Genomic DNA, 20,115 nt, shown 5'->3' on the forward strand with positions numbered 1-20,115 from the left:
CTGGGGCCTGAGTGTCTCCCCGTGCTCCAGGGCGCCTCCTCCAGGAAGCCCGAGCACAGTGCTCCTGACCAGGACCTCCTCAGGCCCGGAGCTGGCATGCATCTGTGGGGGACTGTGCAGGGGGACTGTGCAGGGGGTAGCCACGGAGCTGCTGGGGGGGGGGGGGCTGAAGCTCCGCCCACGCTCATGACGCAGCTTGGTGTGGGGAGACTGAGGCCTGTGGGCACCCCCACCCCCACCCCAGAGTGATGGACACGAAGGCCACACGCACACAGGCAGATCCGCTTTATTCCCATTCTGGCCAAGTTCTGGATGATTCTACAGACTCCAGGCGCTGCGCCATGTGCGAGCTGGTCTTTAAAGCCACAGGCAGAATGGAGCAGGGTTGAAGCCTTGGGTGGTACTGGGGGTTCGGGGGTGCCCACACCCAGTGGTCCGCAGGATAACCTGGGGCTAGCAGAAGGCACTCAGTGACTGGGGATCCACCGCGGGGTGACCGTGTCCCAGGGCCGTCTGTGTCCTCACAGCTGGGGTGCAGTAAGGGCTGTGTGAAGGATGTGGGTGGGTTTGGGGTCTGGGGAATCACGTTCTGTGCTCTCCACTCCCACTCCGTGACTTTAGAATCTTCCAGGCCACCCTTCCTGGCATTTCAAGGAAGCGATTCAGATCTCACCTGCTTCATATGACGTCAGGGGGGTTAGTAACAAGGAGTGGAGGTCGCTGCTACCTGGCTGGGGGTGGAGGTGGGGGTGGCAGAGCCATGGGCATGGGGGTCACCACAGCATTGTGAATGAACCTACAGACCCAATGGCAAAGGTGTCCCACATCAGGAGGAACCAGCAGCCGGAGGGCCCGCGCCAGTTCAGACCTGGGGTGATGGCTGGCTCATGGCAGCCCCGCTGTGCCCTGCCGGCCACGCTTCTTCTCCCCAGGGCCCTCCTGGGCCTGACTGGCCTCCCTCATCCTCTTCCGTGCCCGGGCCCCAAATCTGGTCCGTGGAGGTAACTGTTCCATGCGAAGGACCTTGTGTATCTGCCGGAAAGCCACGAGACGCAGGGCGCGCTGTGGACAGCGGGGTTCTGTCAGGGTGTGCCGGGGTGGCCCGGTGTGTGCCAGCCAGGCCTGCCATCTGCAGGGACCAGGGAGCAGGGCTGTCTGTTCCTTGTTACAGTTGCTGGTGCCAGGCATGGGCCTGCGGAATGCCACCTCTGGCTGCTGGCACTGGCTGGCCTGGAGCCTTGGGACACCACCTCTCCTTCCTGGCTGGGGGGACCCTGAATTCCATGTGAGACACCCGACTCTCCTGAAGGTGGCCGTGTGTGAAACCCTGGGTTTGTGCGGCTGAGACATTTCCTTTTGAGATTGGAGCTCATGTAGCCCAGGCCTGCCTCAAACTATATAACCAAGGATAGCCTAGAACTTCTGATCCTCCTGCCTCCACATCCTGCTGGGGCTGGAGCCCAGGGCTCTGTGTATGACGGGAGCACTGTAGACTCCGTGGCCAGGCGCTGTGTGTGACAGGGGAGCACTGTGGACTCCATGGCCAGGCGCTGTGTGTGACAGGGGAGCACTGTGGACTCCGTGGCCAGGCTCTGTGTATGACAGGGGAGACTGTGGACTCCGTGGCCAGGCTCTGTGTGTGACAGGGGAGCACTGTGGACTCCGTGGCCAGGCGCTGTGTATGACAGGGGAGCACTGTGGACTCCGTGGCCAGGCTCTGTGTATGATGGGAGCACTGTGGACTCCGTGGCATAGGGTTCTGTGTATGACGGGGGAGCACTGTGGACTCCGTGGCCTAGGGTTCTGTGTATGACGGGGGAGCACTGTGGACTCTGTGGCCAGGCTCTGTGTATGACGGGGAGCACTGTGGACTCCGTGGCCAGGCTCTGTGTGTGACAGGGGAGCACTGTGGACTCCGTGGCCAGGCTCTGTGTGTGACAGGGGAGCACTGTGGACTCCGTGGCCAGGCTCTGTGTATGACGAGGAGCACTGTGGACTCCGTGGCAAGGCTCTGTGTATGACGGGGAGCACTGTGGACTCCGTGGCCAGGCTCTGTGTATGACAAGGAGCACTGTGGACTCCGTGGCCAGGCTCTGTGTGTGACAGGGGAGACTGTGGACTCCGTGGCCAGGCTCTGTGTGTGACAGGGGAGACTGTGGACTCCGTGGCCAGGCTCTGTGTGTGACAGGGGAGACTGTGGACTCTGTGGCCAGGCTCTGTGTGTGACGGGGGAGACTGTGGACTCTGTGGCCAGGCTCTGTGTGTGACGGGGGAGCACTGTGGACTCCGTGGCCAGGCGCTGTGTGTGACGGGGAGCACTGTGGACTCCGTGGCCAGGCTCTGTGTATGACGGGGAGCACTGTGGACTCTGTGGCCAGGCTCTGTGTATGACGGGGAGCACTGTGGACTCTGTGGCCAGGCTCTGTGTATGACGGGGAGCACTGTGGACTCCGTGGCCAGGCTCTGTGTGTGACAGGGGAGCACTGTGGACTCCGTGGCCAGGCCAGTCAGTGCTGGCTCTGGAGCTGCTTGTCACTCCCAGCCACTCCCGAGTCCAGACTCTGCGGGAGGAGGCTGGGGACCCACGTACCTGTGCACTGGCGGTCAGGTCTTCTCGCTGCTGTGGGGTCATGGGCTCCAGGGCGTCCTGTGGGCCTTTCTCACAGGGGTCCTGTAGCCCCGGGCCATCTGAGCCAGGGAGAAGGTGGACACCTTTGAGAGGGGCTAGTGGGACACAACAGCCACCCTGCCACACAGGGCGACTGCACTTTTGTCTGCGCTGTGTCTGCAGCGACCGAGGCCCACATCGGGCGAGGCCTTGTAACACACAGTCCCCCTTGGGGCACACTGCATGGGTCCCTGTGGCCCCTTTGTACCTGTGAGGGTGCCCATGCCCCAGCCCGCACAACGGGCCTGACCCTTGACCCAGGTCTCCAGGAACCCTGCCGGGACGCCCAGGGCCATCCACGTCCCTTCAGGGGCACTGTGGCACTCTTGGTCCTCAGACTTCTTATGAAGCTGACCCTTGAACTCCTGCCCCCTGCCTCAGGCTCCCGAGCGCTGGGGTGACAGGTGTGTGGCACCAGGCCTGGACTGCGCAGTGCTGGGGATGTGGGGATGGGACTCGGGCTTCGGGTCACCAGGTGAGGGCTGTGCAGGGCCACTGCCCAGCCGCACCGTGTGGGGCCACAGGCGCAGCCGAGTCCTGTGGCCTCCCTGGAGCGCCAGCCGTGGTTCCCATGCACGTGGGCACCAGCAGCACCAGCCAGAGCGGAGATGCAGCCAGTGTGTGGATGGCACTGGCACAGGGTGAGTGCTGGGGCAGCCCTGGCCTGGGGACCCTGCTGTGTCCCTAGCCTGGGGACCCTGCTGTGTCCCTAGAGGATGGCGGTGTACCCCTGCCCCTGTGCTGTGGGCTATGAACCACGCGCCCAGCGTGTGTGGGTGGACCACCCTTTCCTCTTGTATGTGGATGGCCATGGGCTCTGCTGCCCACGCCCAGCCCCCCGCACCCCATTCCTGTCCCCAACGCTGACCTGCCAGGAGCGCGCCTGTGGCCACGTACTCCAGGACCCTCCGCATAGCGTCCCCGGGGCTCAAGGGCCGGGGTGCACTGCTCAGCACCTTCTCCACCAGCAGCTCCATGGCCTGAGGAGGACAGGGACACGCGGGGGCACGATGGGACACACTGTTGCTTGGATGGCGGGGCAGGGATGATAAACAAGGCCACGCTAGATTATGTGTCTGTGGCCAGGCCGGGCCAGGTTCAGGGTCCTATGATGTGGGCTGTGAGTTCTAGGGGCGTCCTGGCTCCTCACGCTGACGCTGCCAGGTCTGTGTGAGGACGGCGCGTTTCCCGGGGACACCTGCATCTGCACAGGGTCTGGACTTCACCCTCAGTGCAGTGACCCGAGGGGCGTCTCATTTCGGGGGCCTGGTGACACTCGTTAAAGCGCCCACCGGCCCACTCTGGGCCAGCCGCTGCTGAGTGGAGACCTGGCCGGCCCCCCTGTGGCTCTCCACTGTCCCCACGGCCTTACCCAGGCGGGCAGGGCCCCCCAGGGGGGCAGGCAGCGGCACAGCTCTCGCAGGACCCGGATGACAATCACACACGGTTGCAGGCCACTGGCGCGGGCCTGGGGAAGGAAGCACAGTGGTCAGTGGGCAGACCGTGGCTGGCGACTGTCCCCACCCCAGCCACCCCACGTCCTGACCTGGAACCACTTGGCGTGGCGGAGGGCTGCCAGGGTCTCGAGGCACCTCTCCCGATCCAGGACGTCCTCCGGGTCGGACAGAGAGTCCTGCAGTCCTGTCGGCAGGGACAGGACACTGAGTCCCTGCCCGCTGGCCGCAGCCTCACAGGGTGGCCTGTCCCTCGGCACCCACACTGCTCATCACAGCCCCCCCTCAGCTTCCCGCCACCGTGCAGCATACAGAATCTGAGTCTAATATTAGACAACCTGCCGTCAGAGCAGGCGACGGCCCTGCGGGTCTCAGGCCTGGGGCCTGGGCACACGGAGAGGCCCGGTTCCTAAACTACACCGGCTGGGGCACGGGGCAGTGGGAGAGACCTGTGCAAAGTGCGGGCAAAGGCCCCGAAACATCAGCCCTTAGCTCCACTGCCCCAGATGCAACCCTACGAGACCCCGCGTGACCCCTCGTGACCCCGAGATACTGAGGCCACTGGGGCCCTCCTGCCCAGAGCAGGGTGTGTCTGCTGCACCCTAGAGACTCAGGACAGGAAGTTGGGGACGTACCTCGTTTTACAGAGGGGTCTTCGCGCATCAGAGGCGAGGTGGCAGACACGGTGACCTTCACCCCGGGCTCCACACAGGCCGAGATAACGATGTTGGCATCGTGGTCAGATGAGACCTCATACTTTTCTTCTGCCACTATCTGGGTGTAAACATGACACGAGGCCACATGACTCCAGCCGAGAGCAGAGTCCACACCAGAGGGAATGCAGATGGCATGCGTACCCATCTGTCCACCTTCGTGTGCCTGCTCCTAGGAGGCCAGACCCTGCCTTGGAAATTCCTACGTGACTTAATACACACCAGGAAAGCACACACTTGGAAACACTGAGGAGCCTCCCTATGTAAAGAGTACCTGATGCTCAATAAAACAAGCAATGTAACAGAAAAACAACTGGTGATGAACCAAAGACCAGCAGGAAAGGAAGGAAAACAAACGCCTTCTCACACGCCAACCACCCCTGTGGTCAGGCAGGAGGAAACTGTGGAGCTGCCACTGATACCTGTGAGTACAAAGTCCAGAAAGAGAGAGAGAGAGAGTGTGTGTGTGTGTGAGTGTGTGTGTGTGAGAGAGAGTGTGTGTCGAGGCCAGAGACTGAAGTCAGACTGTTTCTCAATTGCTTTTCCGCCTTGGTTTTTTCGGTGGTTTGTTTTGGTTTTTTGAGACACCATTTCTCTGTGTATCCCTGGCTGACCTGGAACTCAGAGATCTGCCTCCCAAATGCTGGAATTAAAGGCGTGTGTCACCACTGGTGGCCTATGACTGGCTTTTTACCAGGTTCTAGAGATCTGAACTCAGATGGAGACACTCCGCAGCCCTGCAGGCCCTGGCTGGGAGGCCAAGGCCCGCCTCGCTCTTACCGACAGCTCTCGGGGCAGCTCCTGCTTTATCCTCTGCAGCAGGGAGTGTGTGGGCTTCCTGGAGCACAGCAAGGTCAGCTGCACGCTGTGGTCCCCACGCAGGACCAGGCCCTTGGCCAGGATGCCAACCCGCACCACACCCTTGAGCATCCGTGGTTGGGGAGGTGCCAGGGTGCTGAGGAGACAGAGCGGCAGGCACACGTCAGCAGGGAGGGTCAGAAGGGCCCAGGGACACTGGCTGATGGGAAATGAAACATCCAGTATCCACCTGCAGCCCCATCACTGGAGAGGCCCGACATCTATGATCTATCTGTGGATCTACCATCTTTATATGATGTATGATCTATTCATCTGATCTATCATCTACCCATCATCTGTCATCTGTGTATCTGTGATCTATCTGTCTACCTGTCTATGGACCTATCTATATCTGAAACAAGGGCTCACGTGTAGCCCAGGCTAGCCCCACACTCACAGCACTCTTGCTGTTTCAGCTTCCTGAGTGCTGGATTCACAACCCCTACACATGGGCGGGTTGGGTGGGCGGGCCTTTCTCCATCAGAAGTCTTGGGGGACTTGAGACAAGGGGGTGGACAGAGCTTTGACCCTGTGGCCCTCGCGGCCCGTGTGGCGGCACTAACCCATGCTGGTCGCTCTCCTCGGCCAGCGTGTCCGACACCAGTCTGAGGGCACGCTCTGTGTGGGACACTGCCGTCTGGATGGCCTGCAGCTCCTCCTCGGTGGGGTAGATGGAGGCGTGCTTGCACATGACATGCCGGTCGTCACTGCTCTCTGGCCGGCGCCCCGACTGTGGGGACAGCGACCCTCATCAGGGTGGGCTGGGGACAAGACAGCCAGCCCTGGCAGGACTGTGGAGAGCGTGGAAGGCCGGGCAGGCTGCAGGGAGCCTTGGCATGCCACGCTGGACCCGCACACTGGGGAGCCTTCAGGGTGCTGTGCTCTCTGAGGGGCTCCTAAGTCCTGTGGGGACTGAGACGGATCCTACGTGGCACATTGGTGCCCAGCACCCACCTGGCGCCGGGCGGTGGCCATCCCTGGCTTGGCAATGGGAGCTGGCAGGGCCCAGGCAGGGAACATGGGTGGCTGCTCCTCCTCCTGGGGCTGTGACGGCTCCTCAGGCTGCCTGCTCTGTTCTTCCTGCTGTCTGCGGTGGCCAGATGGGGACACACGGCTGCGGTTACCAGAGAACCCTGAGATGCACTCCAGCCCCAGGGCCCAGGTCACCACAGAGAGGGTCTAAAGGAGATGCAGAGGCTCAAGAGGCTGAGAACATGAGAGGTCAGGGGTCATCAGAGGTCAGGGGTCATCAGAGGTCAGGGGACATCAGAGGTCAGGGGACATCAGAGGTCAGGGGACATGAGAGGTCAGGGGACATGAAAGGTCAGGGGACATCAGAGGTCAGGGGACATCAGAGGTCAGGGGACATCAGAGGTCAGGGGACATCAGAGGTCGGGACACGCCGGAGGCTGAAGATTGCCCGGAGGCCGAGGGACGCCACGGCCACCTTAGCTCGGAGGTCCAGCGCCGGGCGTCCTCCAGTCTCTCCTGCGCCAGCTGCCGCTGCCTCTGCAGCCGCTTGACCAGCACCCTCTGCATGGGGCCGCTGGGCCGGGCGGCCACCGGAAGTGTAGGGTCCACTTTCTTCTGCAAAAGCAAAGCCAGACAGACGGTGACGCCGGAGGGGACGGACAGACAGATCCCCAACTAGCACCCAGCTGTTCTTGCAGATGTGCAGCCCCCACCACAGCAGCAATGGAGGCGGGGTCCTGAGGGGCACAGCACGCAACCGCATCTCAACAGCCAATGGGAGCTTGGGGAGGTCCTGCGAGAGCCGGGGGCGTTTCCTAGGTGACCACGGCGGGCCGAGTGCAGCCCCACACGGCAGCCGCCACGGAGGACGCTCTGTCTCCAGCCCCCTGCGCTCACTGGGGGACTAGAGACCCTCGGCCAGCGAGGAGGTGCTAAGGGGAGCACAGGCCGGGGTCCTCGTGCGCCCGGCCTCGGGCATCTGCAGACTCCCGCAGGACCAGGGAGAAAGGCTCCTGCGGTGCGGGACAAAGCCCAGCCCTACCTACCCATGCGCCCCTCCCCGTTCCTCTCCATGGCCGCCAGTTCCTTTCTCTCCCGGGTGCCTCACCAGTCGCGCCCCCAGCCCCCGCTTGTGGTCCCGGCCGGCCTCTGGTGCCCCTGCTGGACATACCCTGTACTGCAGCCGGTGCCTGCGTCCAGTCAGGTGCATGTCCCTGGCGTTGCGGTCATTGAAGCTGCACTCGCAGAGCTTGCATCGGAAGCGGATCACCTTCCCCTCTTCACTGCACACCTGGGACGGAGCACAGCCCAGCTTCCCACTGGCCCGCCCCGAGGCCCTGGACGACGCTGGGCCTCCTGGAGGGGCTGGCAGGAGGTGTCACCCCGGACAGGCGGCCCTGGAAGCCCAGGTCCTGCCCCTGACATGGTTCCTTCCTGCCCCCAGCCCCACATCCCATGATGCCTTGCTGGCTGCCGGGCACTTTCTTTGGTCTGCATGGCTTCTGTCTAACGCCCTTGACCAAGTGACGGCCACCGCAGCTGGCCCCCCCAGCTGGCGAGCCCTGCGTGGACAAAGTGCAGGGTGCAGAGACCCTGTGCTGCTAGGGCGGTCTGGGCAGGCAGGGACCATGGAGCCGGCTCTGAATGGAGAAGGCTCTGCATGAGGCAGAAGCGTGAGAGGTAACGCTCCACCCTGGGTGTCTGTGTGCTGGCCAGCAGGGACTCTCCTTGGGCCGGCATTCAGAATCCAGGGCCTCAGGGTGGAGGGGACCTGGCTGATTCTCCCAGGAAAGGCTGGCCAGGGTGTGGAAGCCGCCTGAGATGGACAGGGCTTGGCTCTCTGGTGCCCCAGCGCGGCCTCAATGGGCCCCTCAGGCTCGCTGGGCAGCGGGGCTGGACGGGTCTTGACGCCTAGCCAAGCTTTGCCGCCCCCTGGCCCCTCTTAGCACCCCCGGGGAGAAGGCGGACCCGAGAACAGGCTGGTGTGACCTGGCAAGGCACAGGGCCTGTGGTTCTGCATGGAGTTCTGCATGGAGTTCTGCATGCTCAACAGTCCCGGGATCTCTGCCACCGAGACTGTCCGCAGCGCCGCTCACCTCTTCCACGTACTCCGTGCCCACTGGCTCAACGTCCCCATAGGTCCCCGAAGCTTCCCCAGGGCCTCCCCTGGTGGCCTCCGCCTTGGGGTGTGATGGTCGCTTTTCTCCAGGTCGGCTGTGCGCTGTCTGCAGCTCAGGCGGCCCTGCCAGAAACCATGGCTGGCTGCAAACCCCGGCTCTCCCCACCCCGTTCCCACAATGCCATGGACATCTGAACCAGAGGGGAAGTGGCCTCTGCCTCCTGTCCTGGAGCCACGGGGGGGGGGGGGGGGCAGGCGTGTCACGGGTCTGTGTGGTAACAAGCAGACACTGACTGATGAGGACCGGTCACCTCGAGGGAGCGCCAAAGGACAGTGACCCTCTGTTCAAACTAAGTTTTCACAGAGCTGGTGGGCACACACCCTGCTCATAAGGCTGAGGCAGGAGGATCACCAGTTCCAGGTCATCATGGGCCACACTGTGAGATCCTGTCTCAAAAAACAAGAGATGGCCACAGCCTACGTCTTTAAACCCAGCACTTGGGAGGCAGAGGCAGATGAATTTAAATTCGAGAATAGCCTGGGCTACAGAGCCAGAAAGAACCTATCACAGCCAGGAACCTTGTCTGCACAAAGAAACCCTGCCTAAAAAAACCCAAAAACCAACAAAAAAAAAAAACCCAAAATAGCTAAAAGCTGGGGGCGTGGTCAGGGTGGAGCCCCGCCTAGAATCCCCAGTGAGGGGCTGGGGGCGTGGTCGGGGTGGAGCCCCGCCTAGAATCCCCAGTGAGGGGCTGGGGGCGTGGTCAGGGTGGAGCCCCGCCTAGAATCCCCAGTGAGGGGCTGGGGGCGTGGTCGGGGTGGAGCCCCGCCTAGAATCCCCAGTGAGGGGCTGGGGGCGTGGTCATGGTGGAGCCCCGCCCAGAATCCCCCGTGAGGGCTGGGGCGTGGTCAGGGTGGAGCCCCGCCCAGAATCCCCCGTGAGGGCTGGGGCGTGGCCCTCTGCTCGATACAGAACTGGGGAGATCCGTACCCTTTCGGGAGGCTGCTGACCCTTTGGCTGGTGCTGGCCGGCCTGAGGTGTGTGAGCTGTGACTGGTGTGAGCTTCCTGCTTGACTGAGGTCTCCGAGGTGTCCGCACCTCGGGTGTAGACGACACTGCGGGGCGCGGGCTCGGAGGGGATTGGCTTCCCCAGCCTGGTGTGCAGCTTGAAAACCTGCAGTGGACCCACAACCCCCGTCAGGAGCAAGTTTGGGAAACAAACAGCGCTCCACACGGAACTGGAGAGAACGTGGGAGCCGGGCCTCGGTTTCTACACCCTGCGGAACGCCCCGCCCCTCCCCGAACCCCCCCCTGGGGCCACCTCCTGCCTGCAGTCCCATTTCTCAGATTTGACACCTTGTTCTCCCCAGCGCCCGCACTGGCTCCCACTGAATGTCTTCTGCCTCTGCAGCAGCTACCTCCCGGGCTCCCACGCTGTAGCCCGCAAGCACGTGTGCACAGATGTGTGATCTGGGGGACCCCAGCTGAGACACACACACACACACGCACACACACACACACACACACACACACACACGCACACACACACACACACACACACACGCCCTGGATGCAGCCAGACTGGCCACAGTGCCACCACCCAAGGTCTCTAGCTCCAGCCACATCAGAGCACGCTCACAGTCAAAAGGGCTGCCCCCCGGCGCCCCCCCTCCCCCATGGCGCCCCCTCCCCCGTGGCACCCTCCCCTCCCCCCCCCGCGCCCTCCCCCCCCCCGTGGCGCCCTCCCCCTCCCCCGTGGCGCCCGCCCCCCCCCGTGGCGCCCTCCCCCACCTCCCCCTGCTCGGAGCTCACGCGGGCCTGGGTGGCTCATACCTTCTGGTGCCTGGCTCCCCTCATGTGGGCAGCGTAGGCGTCGGCCCCGGTGCAGGACACGGCGCAGAGGCCGCAGTGCAGGCTCTGGGCCCCTCTCGGTCCTCCGCTGGGCTGTGTCCCCGTCCTCTGAGCCGCCTGCTTCTTCCGGTGCTTCTGTCCTTCCAGGTGGTCCCGATAGGTCTGGAACAGAGGAGGTGGCCTGAGTGGGAGCCGCCAGGAGCCACACAGCCACCGTCTGCAGGCTGCAGAGTTGGCTAGTGGGGGCTGGGAGGGACACGGGGTCCCGGCTTCCTCCTCACCGCCTGGGAGGTGAGTGAGGGGCCTAAGTCAGAAGAGACAGCATGCACTGCCGTCTCCCTCCCTGACCTAAACTCCAACCAGATTGCTCAAGAAAATGTTCACCAAAAGCCCAGTGTTTTGTCTGAGAAGGGGGCTGGGGCTGTAGTTTGGGACCGAGGCCTGAGTTTTATCCCCAGGACCTCAGAAGCCAGATGTGGGATTGCAGGCCTGTCCTCTGAAGACTTGGGAGCCAGAGGCACGAGGGTCAGGAGTTCAAGGTCATCCTTAGCTACATAGTGAGTTCAAGGCTGCTGCGGGCCGCAGGAATATATCATAGAACTCAGCTGGTTATGGCAAAGTCACTACCTGGAGGGATCAGGGAATTCCTCCAGAGGAAGCCAAATTCCAAGGAGTTTTTGGTGTTACTTGGCTTGTTATATATCAGCTGTATTCTGTTATGAAAATCATGTGTGCCTTCATAGTTTTCCCAGTTGACTTTTCCCTAAGAAAGACTAACAGTGTAGACTGAGCACTCTCTGGACATACACATTCCAGGTATTTGGAGAACAGCCTCAGGAAAGGCTTTCTCTGGAATCAGATATCTCCCTTGGCCACTTTCAAGGACTACAGGAAACACCGTCCAGGTGTGCGTCTATGTGTGGTGTGCGTCTGTGTGTGTGGTGTGCGTCTGTGTGTGGTGTGTGTCTGTGTGTGTGGTGTGTGTCTGTGTGTGTGTGTGTGTGTGTGTGTGGTGTGTGTCTGTGTGTGTGGTGTGTGTCTGTGTGGTGTGTGTGTGTGTGTGGTGTGTGTCTGTGTGTGTGGTGTGTGTCTGTGTGTGGTGTGCGTCTGTGTGTGGTGTGTGTCTGTGTGTGTGGTGTGTGTCTGTGTGGTGTGTGTGTGTGTGTGGTGTGTGTCTGTGTGTGTGGTGTGTGTCTGTGTGGTGTGTGTGTGTGTGTGGTGTGTCTGTGTGTGTGGTGTGCGTCTGTGTGTGGTGTGTGTCTGTGTGTGGTGTGTGTCTGTGTGTGGTGTGCGTCTGTGTGTGTGGTGTGTGTCTGTGTGTGTGGTGTGTGTCTGTGTGTGTGGTCACGGCACACTTCTGACATGAAGGCTCTGGGTACGAGCCTATCATTCTGACAGGTTCTCTCTCTCGGTACTTTCTTTTCCACCACATTGTTAGTAAACTTAATTGAATCCTGCGTGGGGTGAGTCGCGCCGCATGGCCGCCGAGGCCGCTGGTCCCCTGGAACAGTGGGTACAGGGTCTGGGAAGAGCCCGGGGCTGTAGAGGACTCACTGACCCCAATTCCTGGTCCCCACCCCAGCCCAGCCCACCCTGCCTCCTGCGGGTGTGACGGGCCGACCACACCAGCCACAGCTTCTGACATGGTGACACCCGGTGACCCCCGGTGACACGGAGCGGCCTGCAGCCGGTGCTGACCTGTGGCCCCGCGCAGCTGACCCTGCAGACCTCGCAGTAGTGCATGGAGGGCGGCCTGGGGCCCGCCGGGGGCTTCGGCAGCCTGTCCAGGAAGGGCAGCGCATCGCTGGTAAAGCTGGGGTCCCAGGGCCCGAGGCCTGGGCCACCCCAGGAGTCCGAGCCCAGGGCAGCCGTCGGGGACGCCTGCTGCTTCTGCGGGCCCCGCTGGGGCTTCGGTGGGCGGTCGGAGCGCTGGGAGCTTGGGCCTAGGAGGGTGAGACCGACACTGAGCCAGGCACCGGAGCAGGGGCATGGGGGGGTGGGGGGGCTGGGGGGACGCCTCACAGGGGACAGAGTGGGCCAAGGTGGGGACAGCGGCCCAGGCTGACACTCGGTGACCATGTGGCTCCAGGACAAGTCAGGCCGGCGAGGCAGTCTTCCTAAGCGGGCCCCGCTGGTCTGCAATGGCCTCTGGCCAGCCTGTGACCTCCGTGCCCACGGGGAGATGCGGGCCTCCCGGGCGCGAGCTTTTGGTCAGGCTGCAGCTCAGCTGGAATGCAATGCAATCTGAAACCTGAGACACAGCTGGCAGGACGGCTCAGTGGATAAGGGCGCTTGTGGCCAAGACTGATGACCTGGGTTCAATCTCTGGGACCCACATGACAGAAGCGTACGACCCCCCCGGAAGTCGACCTCCACCCTGTACACGTGCCCAGATGCACAGTCAAAAATAAATGTTATAAAAACAAACACAAACACGAAAAGACCTAAGACTGCTGGGCAGCAGTGGCGCCCGCCTTTAATCCCAGCACTCAGGAGGCAGAGGCAGGCGGATCTCAGTGAGTTTGAGGCCAGCCTGGTCTACAGAGTGAGATCCAGGACAGCCTGGGCTACACAGAGAAATTCTGTCTCAAAAAATCAAAAAGCAAACAAACAGAAAACCAAACCACAATAAATGAATGAGAAATAAGAAAACAGGATGGAGTCCACCCCAAAGCAGCCCCGCTTGCTCTTGCCGACTCAGATGTGGCCACCCCAGACCTTCAGGGGACCCGACACCCACCTGGCCGGCAGAGCGAGGCTGCGTCTGGCTGCTGCAGTGTGTCCGCGCGGCTCCTGGTCCCCTTAGACTCTCGGCAGCTGTGACCGTCCTCCTGGAGGGTCCCACGGGACAGGGACAGAGAAGAGGAAGCTCAGGGAGGTGGGGGGCACTGGGGACATTGGGGACACTGGGGGGACAATGGGGACAGTGGGGACATAGGAGGGCAGTGCACAGGCCAGCTCTATGGTCTGGACTCTGCTCATGCAATGTGTTTTGATGAGACACGCTCTCATAGCCCAGGCTGGCCTCGAACTCCCCACACAGCCAAGGGTGACCTTGTGCTCCTGACTCTGCAGGAGCTGCACTTGGGCCCAGCTCTGCGGTGCTGGGGACAGAACCAACAACTCTACGTGCTGGGCAGGCAAGTGCGCTACCCCGAGCTACACTCCCAGCCATTAAAAACCCACTTCATTTATTAATTGTGTGTTTTGTGAGCTTGAGTAAGCATGGGGTGTCACAGCACACACAGAGGGCAGAGGACATCTGTGCACGTCAGTTCTCTCCGTCCACCGTGGGGGTCCCAGGGATCAAATGCCGGTCATCAAGTCCAGCAGCAAGTGCCTTTTCCTCCGGCCATTTTTCCCTTTTATTTACCTTTTTGGAGACAGGGTTTCTCTGTAGCCCAGGCTGGCCTGGATCTCAGAGATCCTCCTGCCTCTGCCTCCTGAGTGCTGGGGTTACAGTTTTGGCCACCGCACCTGGACCCTGGTTTTGCTTTTTTTGAGGCCGTATCACCCCACCCAGGATGACCCAGCTCCCCACACAGATGGTGGCCTGTGCCGCCACGGTGGACCTGAGACACTGACACAGGATTGAAGTCAGGAGCACATGAGCAGGGAAAGGAACGCCGCCCACCGACGGCAGGCCCTCCGGGACACGTGGCACACCCAGGCACCACAGGTCTGGCCATTCACCACAGCCGAGGCTGCGGCCCTGTGACCTAGCAGCTCCGCATCCCTTCAGAGCACTCGAACGCCACCAACGCCGCCGAGACCACCCAGAAGGCCAGGGCTGCACTGGCTGGGACTGGTTCCCCGAGTCCCACCTCAGCCCTCCTGCTTACGCCCCTTTAAAGCCTCTCCAGTGAAACCCTCAACTCTGATCCACAGCCACCTGACCCCAAATCCTTCTCAGGGTGAAGCCAGGGTCCAGGTTTGGCCTGAGTCAGGGCGCCCCAAGTGTTGACAACGTGAATCAGGGATAGCGGGTAGCGGGCAGGAGCTGTGGGGGGTGACAGCCGGCACCAAGTCCTAGCGCCCCCATGACCGCGGCCCCTGGAGGAGACGCCCTCAGCATGCAGGCTCCTTCCAGGCCACCACCCCAGGCCGCGGCCCTGTACATGTCAGTGTCTCCAGAAACCCCCTGGGCCCCTTGGGAGGTGTCAGTGTGGTGGCTCCCTTCATCCCACTCCCCCCACCCCCACCCCCACCCTCCCGCGCCGGTCCTGACCCTAGACACGCAACTCTGATATGGCTGATGTCAGGGACACCACGTGTGTCCCCATGCGGCGCGCATTTCCTCGTGGTGTGCGGGGCTGGAGAGCTTCCACAGAGGACCCGGGTTCAGCGCCCAGCACCCTCGTGGCAGCTCACACCCCTCTGTGACTCCAGCTCCAGGAGGTCTGACACGCTCCTCTGGCCCCCGTGGGCACTGAACACATGTGTGCGCAGACATGCATGCAGGCAACACACGCATGCGCGCTGCACGAGATGGCGCTGCGATACCTGGTGGGTGGATGCAGCGGTGGCCACGGGCACAGGGCCCTGGCTGTTGGATGTGGAGTCCTGGCTGGTGCGGGGCTGGGGGCAGCCATACCCCACGGGGACTCCTCCTCCGGGTGCAGGCGGCTGGGTGGCAGGGGCCAGGGCCCGGCTGGCGGTGCTCTGGGTTCCAGGGGTGGACTGCATGGCGTGGCTGGCCCCAGCAGCTGGGAGGGGGGAAGCCGAGGATGGCTGGGTGCTGGGGCCGCCAAAACACAAAAGGCAGAGTGAGTTAACTGGGTCTCCAAACCTGCGATCCACAGAGCAGTACCCGGCCAGGCCAGCCCCTCACTCCCATGTGGCCGCAGACCACACCATCATCCCTGGAGCTCACACTAACCAGATGGCCTGGACAGTGTCTGCCCCCAGTGCCAGCGGCATGGGTGTGTGCCATCATGCCTGACACTGTAGATGGGTGCTGAGGATTCGAACTCGGGTCCTCACACTTGTACAGCAGTCGCTTTCGCCAACGGGGCTCTCAACTCCCCTGCTCATCTCCATATTCACAGTTAGAACCCACAAAACCTAGGCAAGTGAAAGTTCTTACGGCCAGGAATGGTGGTGCAGGTCTGGCTATCCCAGCTATTCTGGAGGCGGAGGCTGGAAGACTGTGAGTTCTAGGCTAGCCTGGGCTACGGTGAGTTGTTGTGTTTCTAATTTTGTCTTATGAATATGGGTATTTTGCCTGCATTACCACTTGTGTGGCTGGTGCCTGCAGAGGCCAGCAGAGGGCGCCTGGCTGAGTCACTGAAGACAGATTGTGAATCACCCTGTGGGTGCGGAGAATCAACCCTCCTGGCCTATGCAAGTGCAGCAGATGCGGGAACAGGGCCACCTCTCAGCCCCTGATCTTCCGCAGGGTCCCAGTACCTCGATCGATGTCTACCCAGCTGTCCAACCAGGAGGACCAGGAAGCCCTCCGGGGAGCCGGGGATGTGATTTCACTGTTTGCTCCGCAGAGGAGGCTCACCGGAACTATCACCGGATTCCTGCCTTCACCTTCCACGTGCTGGGAGGGCTTCTGCCAGGGACGGACCCGAGAGCCACCTGCATGCCAATGTGTGCTCGACCCACGAGGGGTAGCTTAGAGAATCCCTGGCCACCAGGGACATTGAGGTCAGAGAACGCGGGTGGGAGCAGGAGATGACGCCGGCCCGTGACACCAACATTCCATGGTGTCGGCTGTGAGTTCTGAATCAGTGAAAACTGGGGTCCCAGCAGAGGGTTCCCGGGGGCTTGTTCATGGGGCCCCCTGAGAAGTTGAAGGCTACCACCACGGTGAGCACATCTAAGACTCAAAAACTGGGCCTGGCTTGGAAGCTGCCTGAAGGGTGGCAGGTGACAACTAGCAGGCTGGGCCTACTGAAGGGGTGTGGTCCTGGGGACAGGCGGAGGTCTTTGGAGTGGCTCCAAGGGACAGGTAGTGGACACCTGCTGCCCTGGGCAGTTTCATGTCAACTTGACACAAGCTAAAGTCATTGGAGGGGACGGGGCCTCAACTGGGACAATGCCTCCATAAGAGCTGTAGGCAAGCCTGGAGGACATTTTCTTAAATAGTGATTGATAGAGGAGAGTCCCGCCCACTGTGGACGGGGCCACCCCTGCGCTGTGGTCCTGGGTTCCGTAAGAAAGCAGGCTGAGACATGGGAACAAGCAGTCAGCAGCTCCCTCCAGGGCCTGCATCAGCTCCTGCTCCGGGGCCCTGGCTGCTTTCAATGAGGGGCGGTGATGTGAAGCCCTAAGCTGAAGCAAAGGCTTCCTTTCCCTGCTGCTTTTGTTCCGATGTTTCCTTACTTAGTAACCTTGACTGAGATAGAAATTGGTACCAGGCTGGTGGGGCGTTGCCGAGGCAGACCTGGCCACGTTCTGGGGGGGCTGGGGAAACCACGGGGTGCTCACCACCAGAGAACTAGGAGGACGCTCTCACAGACACCAGAGAGGGTGCAGAGAGCCTGGCTTGGGAGGTTCAGAGGGAAGCCAAGACCCCTGGGGGCCGGCTGGAGCTGAAGAATCAGCAGTGATTAACAGGACGTCAGTCCCAGCGAGCGGGAATCTTCTGGAGAGTGTTTCCAGAGCGAGCGAGCACACAGGGGCTGTGTTCCAGAGGTGGCCCAGGCTGCACCTCACACTGGCAGCTGGACTTGGTAATGTGTGTCACCCAGGTGGTCCCGGTTGTGAAGGCCTGAAGGGGTCGTGGAGAGCAGCTGAGCCTCGACACTGTGAGGGGCCGGGAAAGGCCTTCGGTGAAGGTGCAGCCGAAGGCCCCGGACTGAAGGGGTCACACAAAGAATCTGAGGTTCACCAGCAAGAACAGCGCGGTGGTGGAGTCGGGGCCTGGAAGACGAGCCGTGTGGGCTGCAGAGGGCGGAGCTGGAGAAGTGACCTGGGCCCCTGGAGGAGCCCAGGAGGTGGGGAGTCCCAGACACTGAACCGTGAGTTAGTCACACTATTGCAGTTTGCTTTTAACTTGTTCCGGCTGTGACTGGGACCTGGTTCTTTCCTCTTGGAACAAGAGTTTAATTTCATTTGATTTTACAGAAGCCCACGATTGAGAGGCTGAATTTTTAAAGAGATTCTGGAGTTTTACAGAGACTTCAGTTATTATTGTTGTTGTTTTTCAAGACAGGGTTTCTCTGTGCAGCCCTGGCTGTCCTGGAACTCACTCTGTAGCCCAGGCTGGCCTCAAACTCACAGAGATCCTCCTGCCTCTGCCTCCCCAGTGCTGGGATTAAAGGCGTGCACCACCACTGCTTGGCTCAGAGTTCAGACTTTTAAAGAGACTGAACTTTATTTTACATTTTAAAACGGTTTGTTTTTTCTTTGTGTGTGCGGGTTCTTTGCCTGAAGGAGTCTGCAGCACCTGTACTCTGGGGCCTGCAGAGGTGACAGGAGGCGTCAGATCCCCTGAACTGAGTCACTGTTACTCGGGGTGCTGGGAATCGAACTCAGGCCCCCTGCTGTGCTGCGGTCACTGGGTCATCTCTCCAGCCCCAAAGAGACTGAATTTTAAACCATTTGATTGGAAAAGAAGTTTGTAGTATGTTTTATACTGTGATATGAGACCTTGGGGAGAACAAACAGAAGAATTTATTGCTAAGTAGTGTCATATCAGTGTGTCAGTTTGACAAGAGATCAATTGTGCCAGCTCTGTCAACCCAACACAAGCTGGAGTCATCAGAGGAAGGAGCCTCACTGAGGAAACGCCTCCATGAGATCCACGGTAAGGCATTCTCTCAGTCAGTGATCAATGGGGGAGGGCCCAGGCGGAGCCACCCCTGGGCTGTGGTCCTGGGTTCTGTAAGAAAGCAGGCTGAGACATGGGAACAAGCAGTCAGCAGCCCCCTCCATGGCCTCTGCATCAGCTCCTGCTCCGGGGTCCTGCCCTGCTTGAGTTCCTGTCCTGACTCCTTCAGTGACGAACAGTGATGTGAAGTGTGAGCCGGACAAACCCTTGCCTCCCCGACTTGCTGCTGGCTGTGGGTTCTGTCCTAACCACTCATCTCTATGTGTGCACGCTGTGTGTGACAGAGGACAACCTGCAGGTGTGTTAATCTTTCAGCCTGAGTCCCAGGGGCTGGAGTCAGGTCGCCAGGCTCGGCAGCTTTTCCACGCCGAGGCCCACCAGCTCTCAGCTGCGGGTGCCATCACAGTAATGCGACAGAAGACCCGCGGTTGGGGGATGTGTCCCCGGCTGTCAGCCCCCAACTCCCTGCACATGTCCGAGTTCTTTTCCCCCACTGACCTGGCAGTGACAGACGCGTGTGTCCACCAGCCTGGCCTCAGGCTGGCCTTGAACTCCAGACTGCCCACCTCTGCCTCCCCCCGAGGAGCTGGGACTGGAACCTGGGCCGTGTGGCCCGGACTCCACTGACTTCCAAAGACCAGAGCCTAACTTCACCCTACCTGTCTAGGTGCCCCCTCCATCCCGTCTGGAGGGTCCCCCTCCACCAGACACCAGGACCCCCTCCACCAGACACCAGGACCCCCTCCACCACACACCAGGACCCCCTCCACCACACACCAGGACCCCCTCCACCACACACCAGGACCCCCCTCCACCAGGACCCCCTCCACCAGGACCCCCCTCCACCACACACCAGGACCCCCTCCACCAGGACACCAGGACCCCCCTTCACCACACACCAGGACCCCCTCCACCAGACACCAGGACCCCCTCCACCACACACCAGGACCCCCTCCACCAGACACCAGGACCCCCTCCACCAGACACCAGGACCCCCCCCCCACCACACACCAGGACCCCCTCCACCACACACCAGGACCCCCTCCACCACACACCAGGACCCCCTCCACCAGACACCAGGACCCCCTCCACCACACACCAGGACCCCCCCCCCACCACACACCAGGACCCCCTCCACCACACACCAGGACCCCCTCCACCACACACCAGGACCCCCTCCACCACACACCAGGACCCCCTCCACCAGACACCAGGACCCCCTCCACCAGACACCGGGACCCCCACCCCGTCCCCGCGATCTCAAGTCCTCTCTGAGGTCAGCGCCTCCCCCAGCTCCGTCCTGCAGGCCCCACGCTCCCCGACCCAGGTCGGTGCCTCCCGGGCCGCCCGGGTCCCCACGGTCCCCGCCCCCACCCAGCCCATCATCCACGTTACCGCGCCCCGCCCTCCCGCGGACCCCAGGGGCCATCGCCCCGCCCCGGGCCCGCCCCGCTCCCCGTGACTCATGACCGCGTCCCGCGGGGTTGGGGCGCCCGCCGCCCGCGGGGCTCGTTACCTGGACGACGGGCCGGCGCCCTGCGCGAGGCCGGAAGAGCTGCTGGCCGCCATGTCCGCGTCCTCCCGGAGCCCGCGGGAGTGACGTCACGGCCGGGCCCGACGCCCCGCCCCGCGCCCGCCCAGGCCCCGCCCCAACCCGCCATCCCCAGCCCTGAGCGCCTCCGCCTGGCCCCGCCCC

The 20,115-nt window shown here is 61.9% G+C and overlaps 1 protein-coding gene across 1 annotated transcript; it reads right to left on the reverse strand.

Annotated features, from left to right (window-relative positions):
• Nucleotides 1-270: 270 nt before the first annotated feature.
• Nucleotides 271-20,054, reverse strand: Zfr2 (zinc finger RNA binding protein 2). The gene is made up of 18 exons (XM_076559649.1): nucleotides 19,936-20,054; nucleotides 15,140-15,374; nucleotides 13,377-13,467; nucleotides 12,335-12,579; nucleotides 10,619-10,798; nucleotides 9,776-9,959; nucleotides 8,762-8,907; nucleotides 7,837-7,956; nucleotides 7,141-7,280; nucleotides 6,648-6,780; nucleotides 6,257-6,423; nucleotides 5,616-5,790; nucleotides 4,758-4,896; nucleotides 4,215-4,309; nucleotides 4,041-4,136; nucleotides 3,537-3,648; nucleotides 2,591-2,688; nucleotides 271-1,062 (listed from the first exon to the last, which is right to left on the reverse strand). The coding sequence occupies exons 1-18, from the start codon at nucleotides 19,986-19,988 to the stop codon at nucleotides 886-888; spliced, it is 2,586 nt and encodes an 861-aa protein (XP_076415764.1). The 5' UTR covers nucleotides 19,989-20,054; the 3' UTR covers nucleotides 271-885.
• Between the last annotated feature and the right edge of the window lie 61 nt (nucleotides 20,055-20,115).

Source organism: Peromyscus maniculatus, chromosome 22, assembly GCF_049852395.1.
Source record: "Peromyscus maniculatus bairdii isolate BWxNUB_F1_BW_parent chromosome 22, HU_Pman_BW_mat_3.1, whole genome shotgun sequence".
NCBI classification, from domain to species: Eukaryota; Metazoa; Chordata; class Mammalia; order Rodentia; family Cricetidae; genus Peromyscus; species Peromyscus maniculatus.

Bases quoted from the DNA above. Each gene is read 5' to 3' on its own strand.
- Zfr2 (XM_076559649.1), bottom strand. From the start codon at position 19,988: ATGGCGGCCAGCAGCTCTTCCGGCCTCGCGCAGGGCGCCGGCCCGTCG. The intron at 4,137-4,214 runs GTCAGGACGTGG...TTCCTTCCCCAG, and splicing joins GCCACGCCAAGTGGTTCCAG to GCCCGCGCCAGTGGCCTGCA. The intron at 3,649-4,040 runs GTAAGGCCGTGG...TGTCCTCCTCAG, and splicing joins GGGGGGCCCTGCCCGCCTGG to GCCATGGAGCTGCTGGTGGA.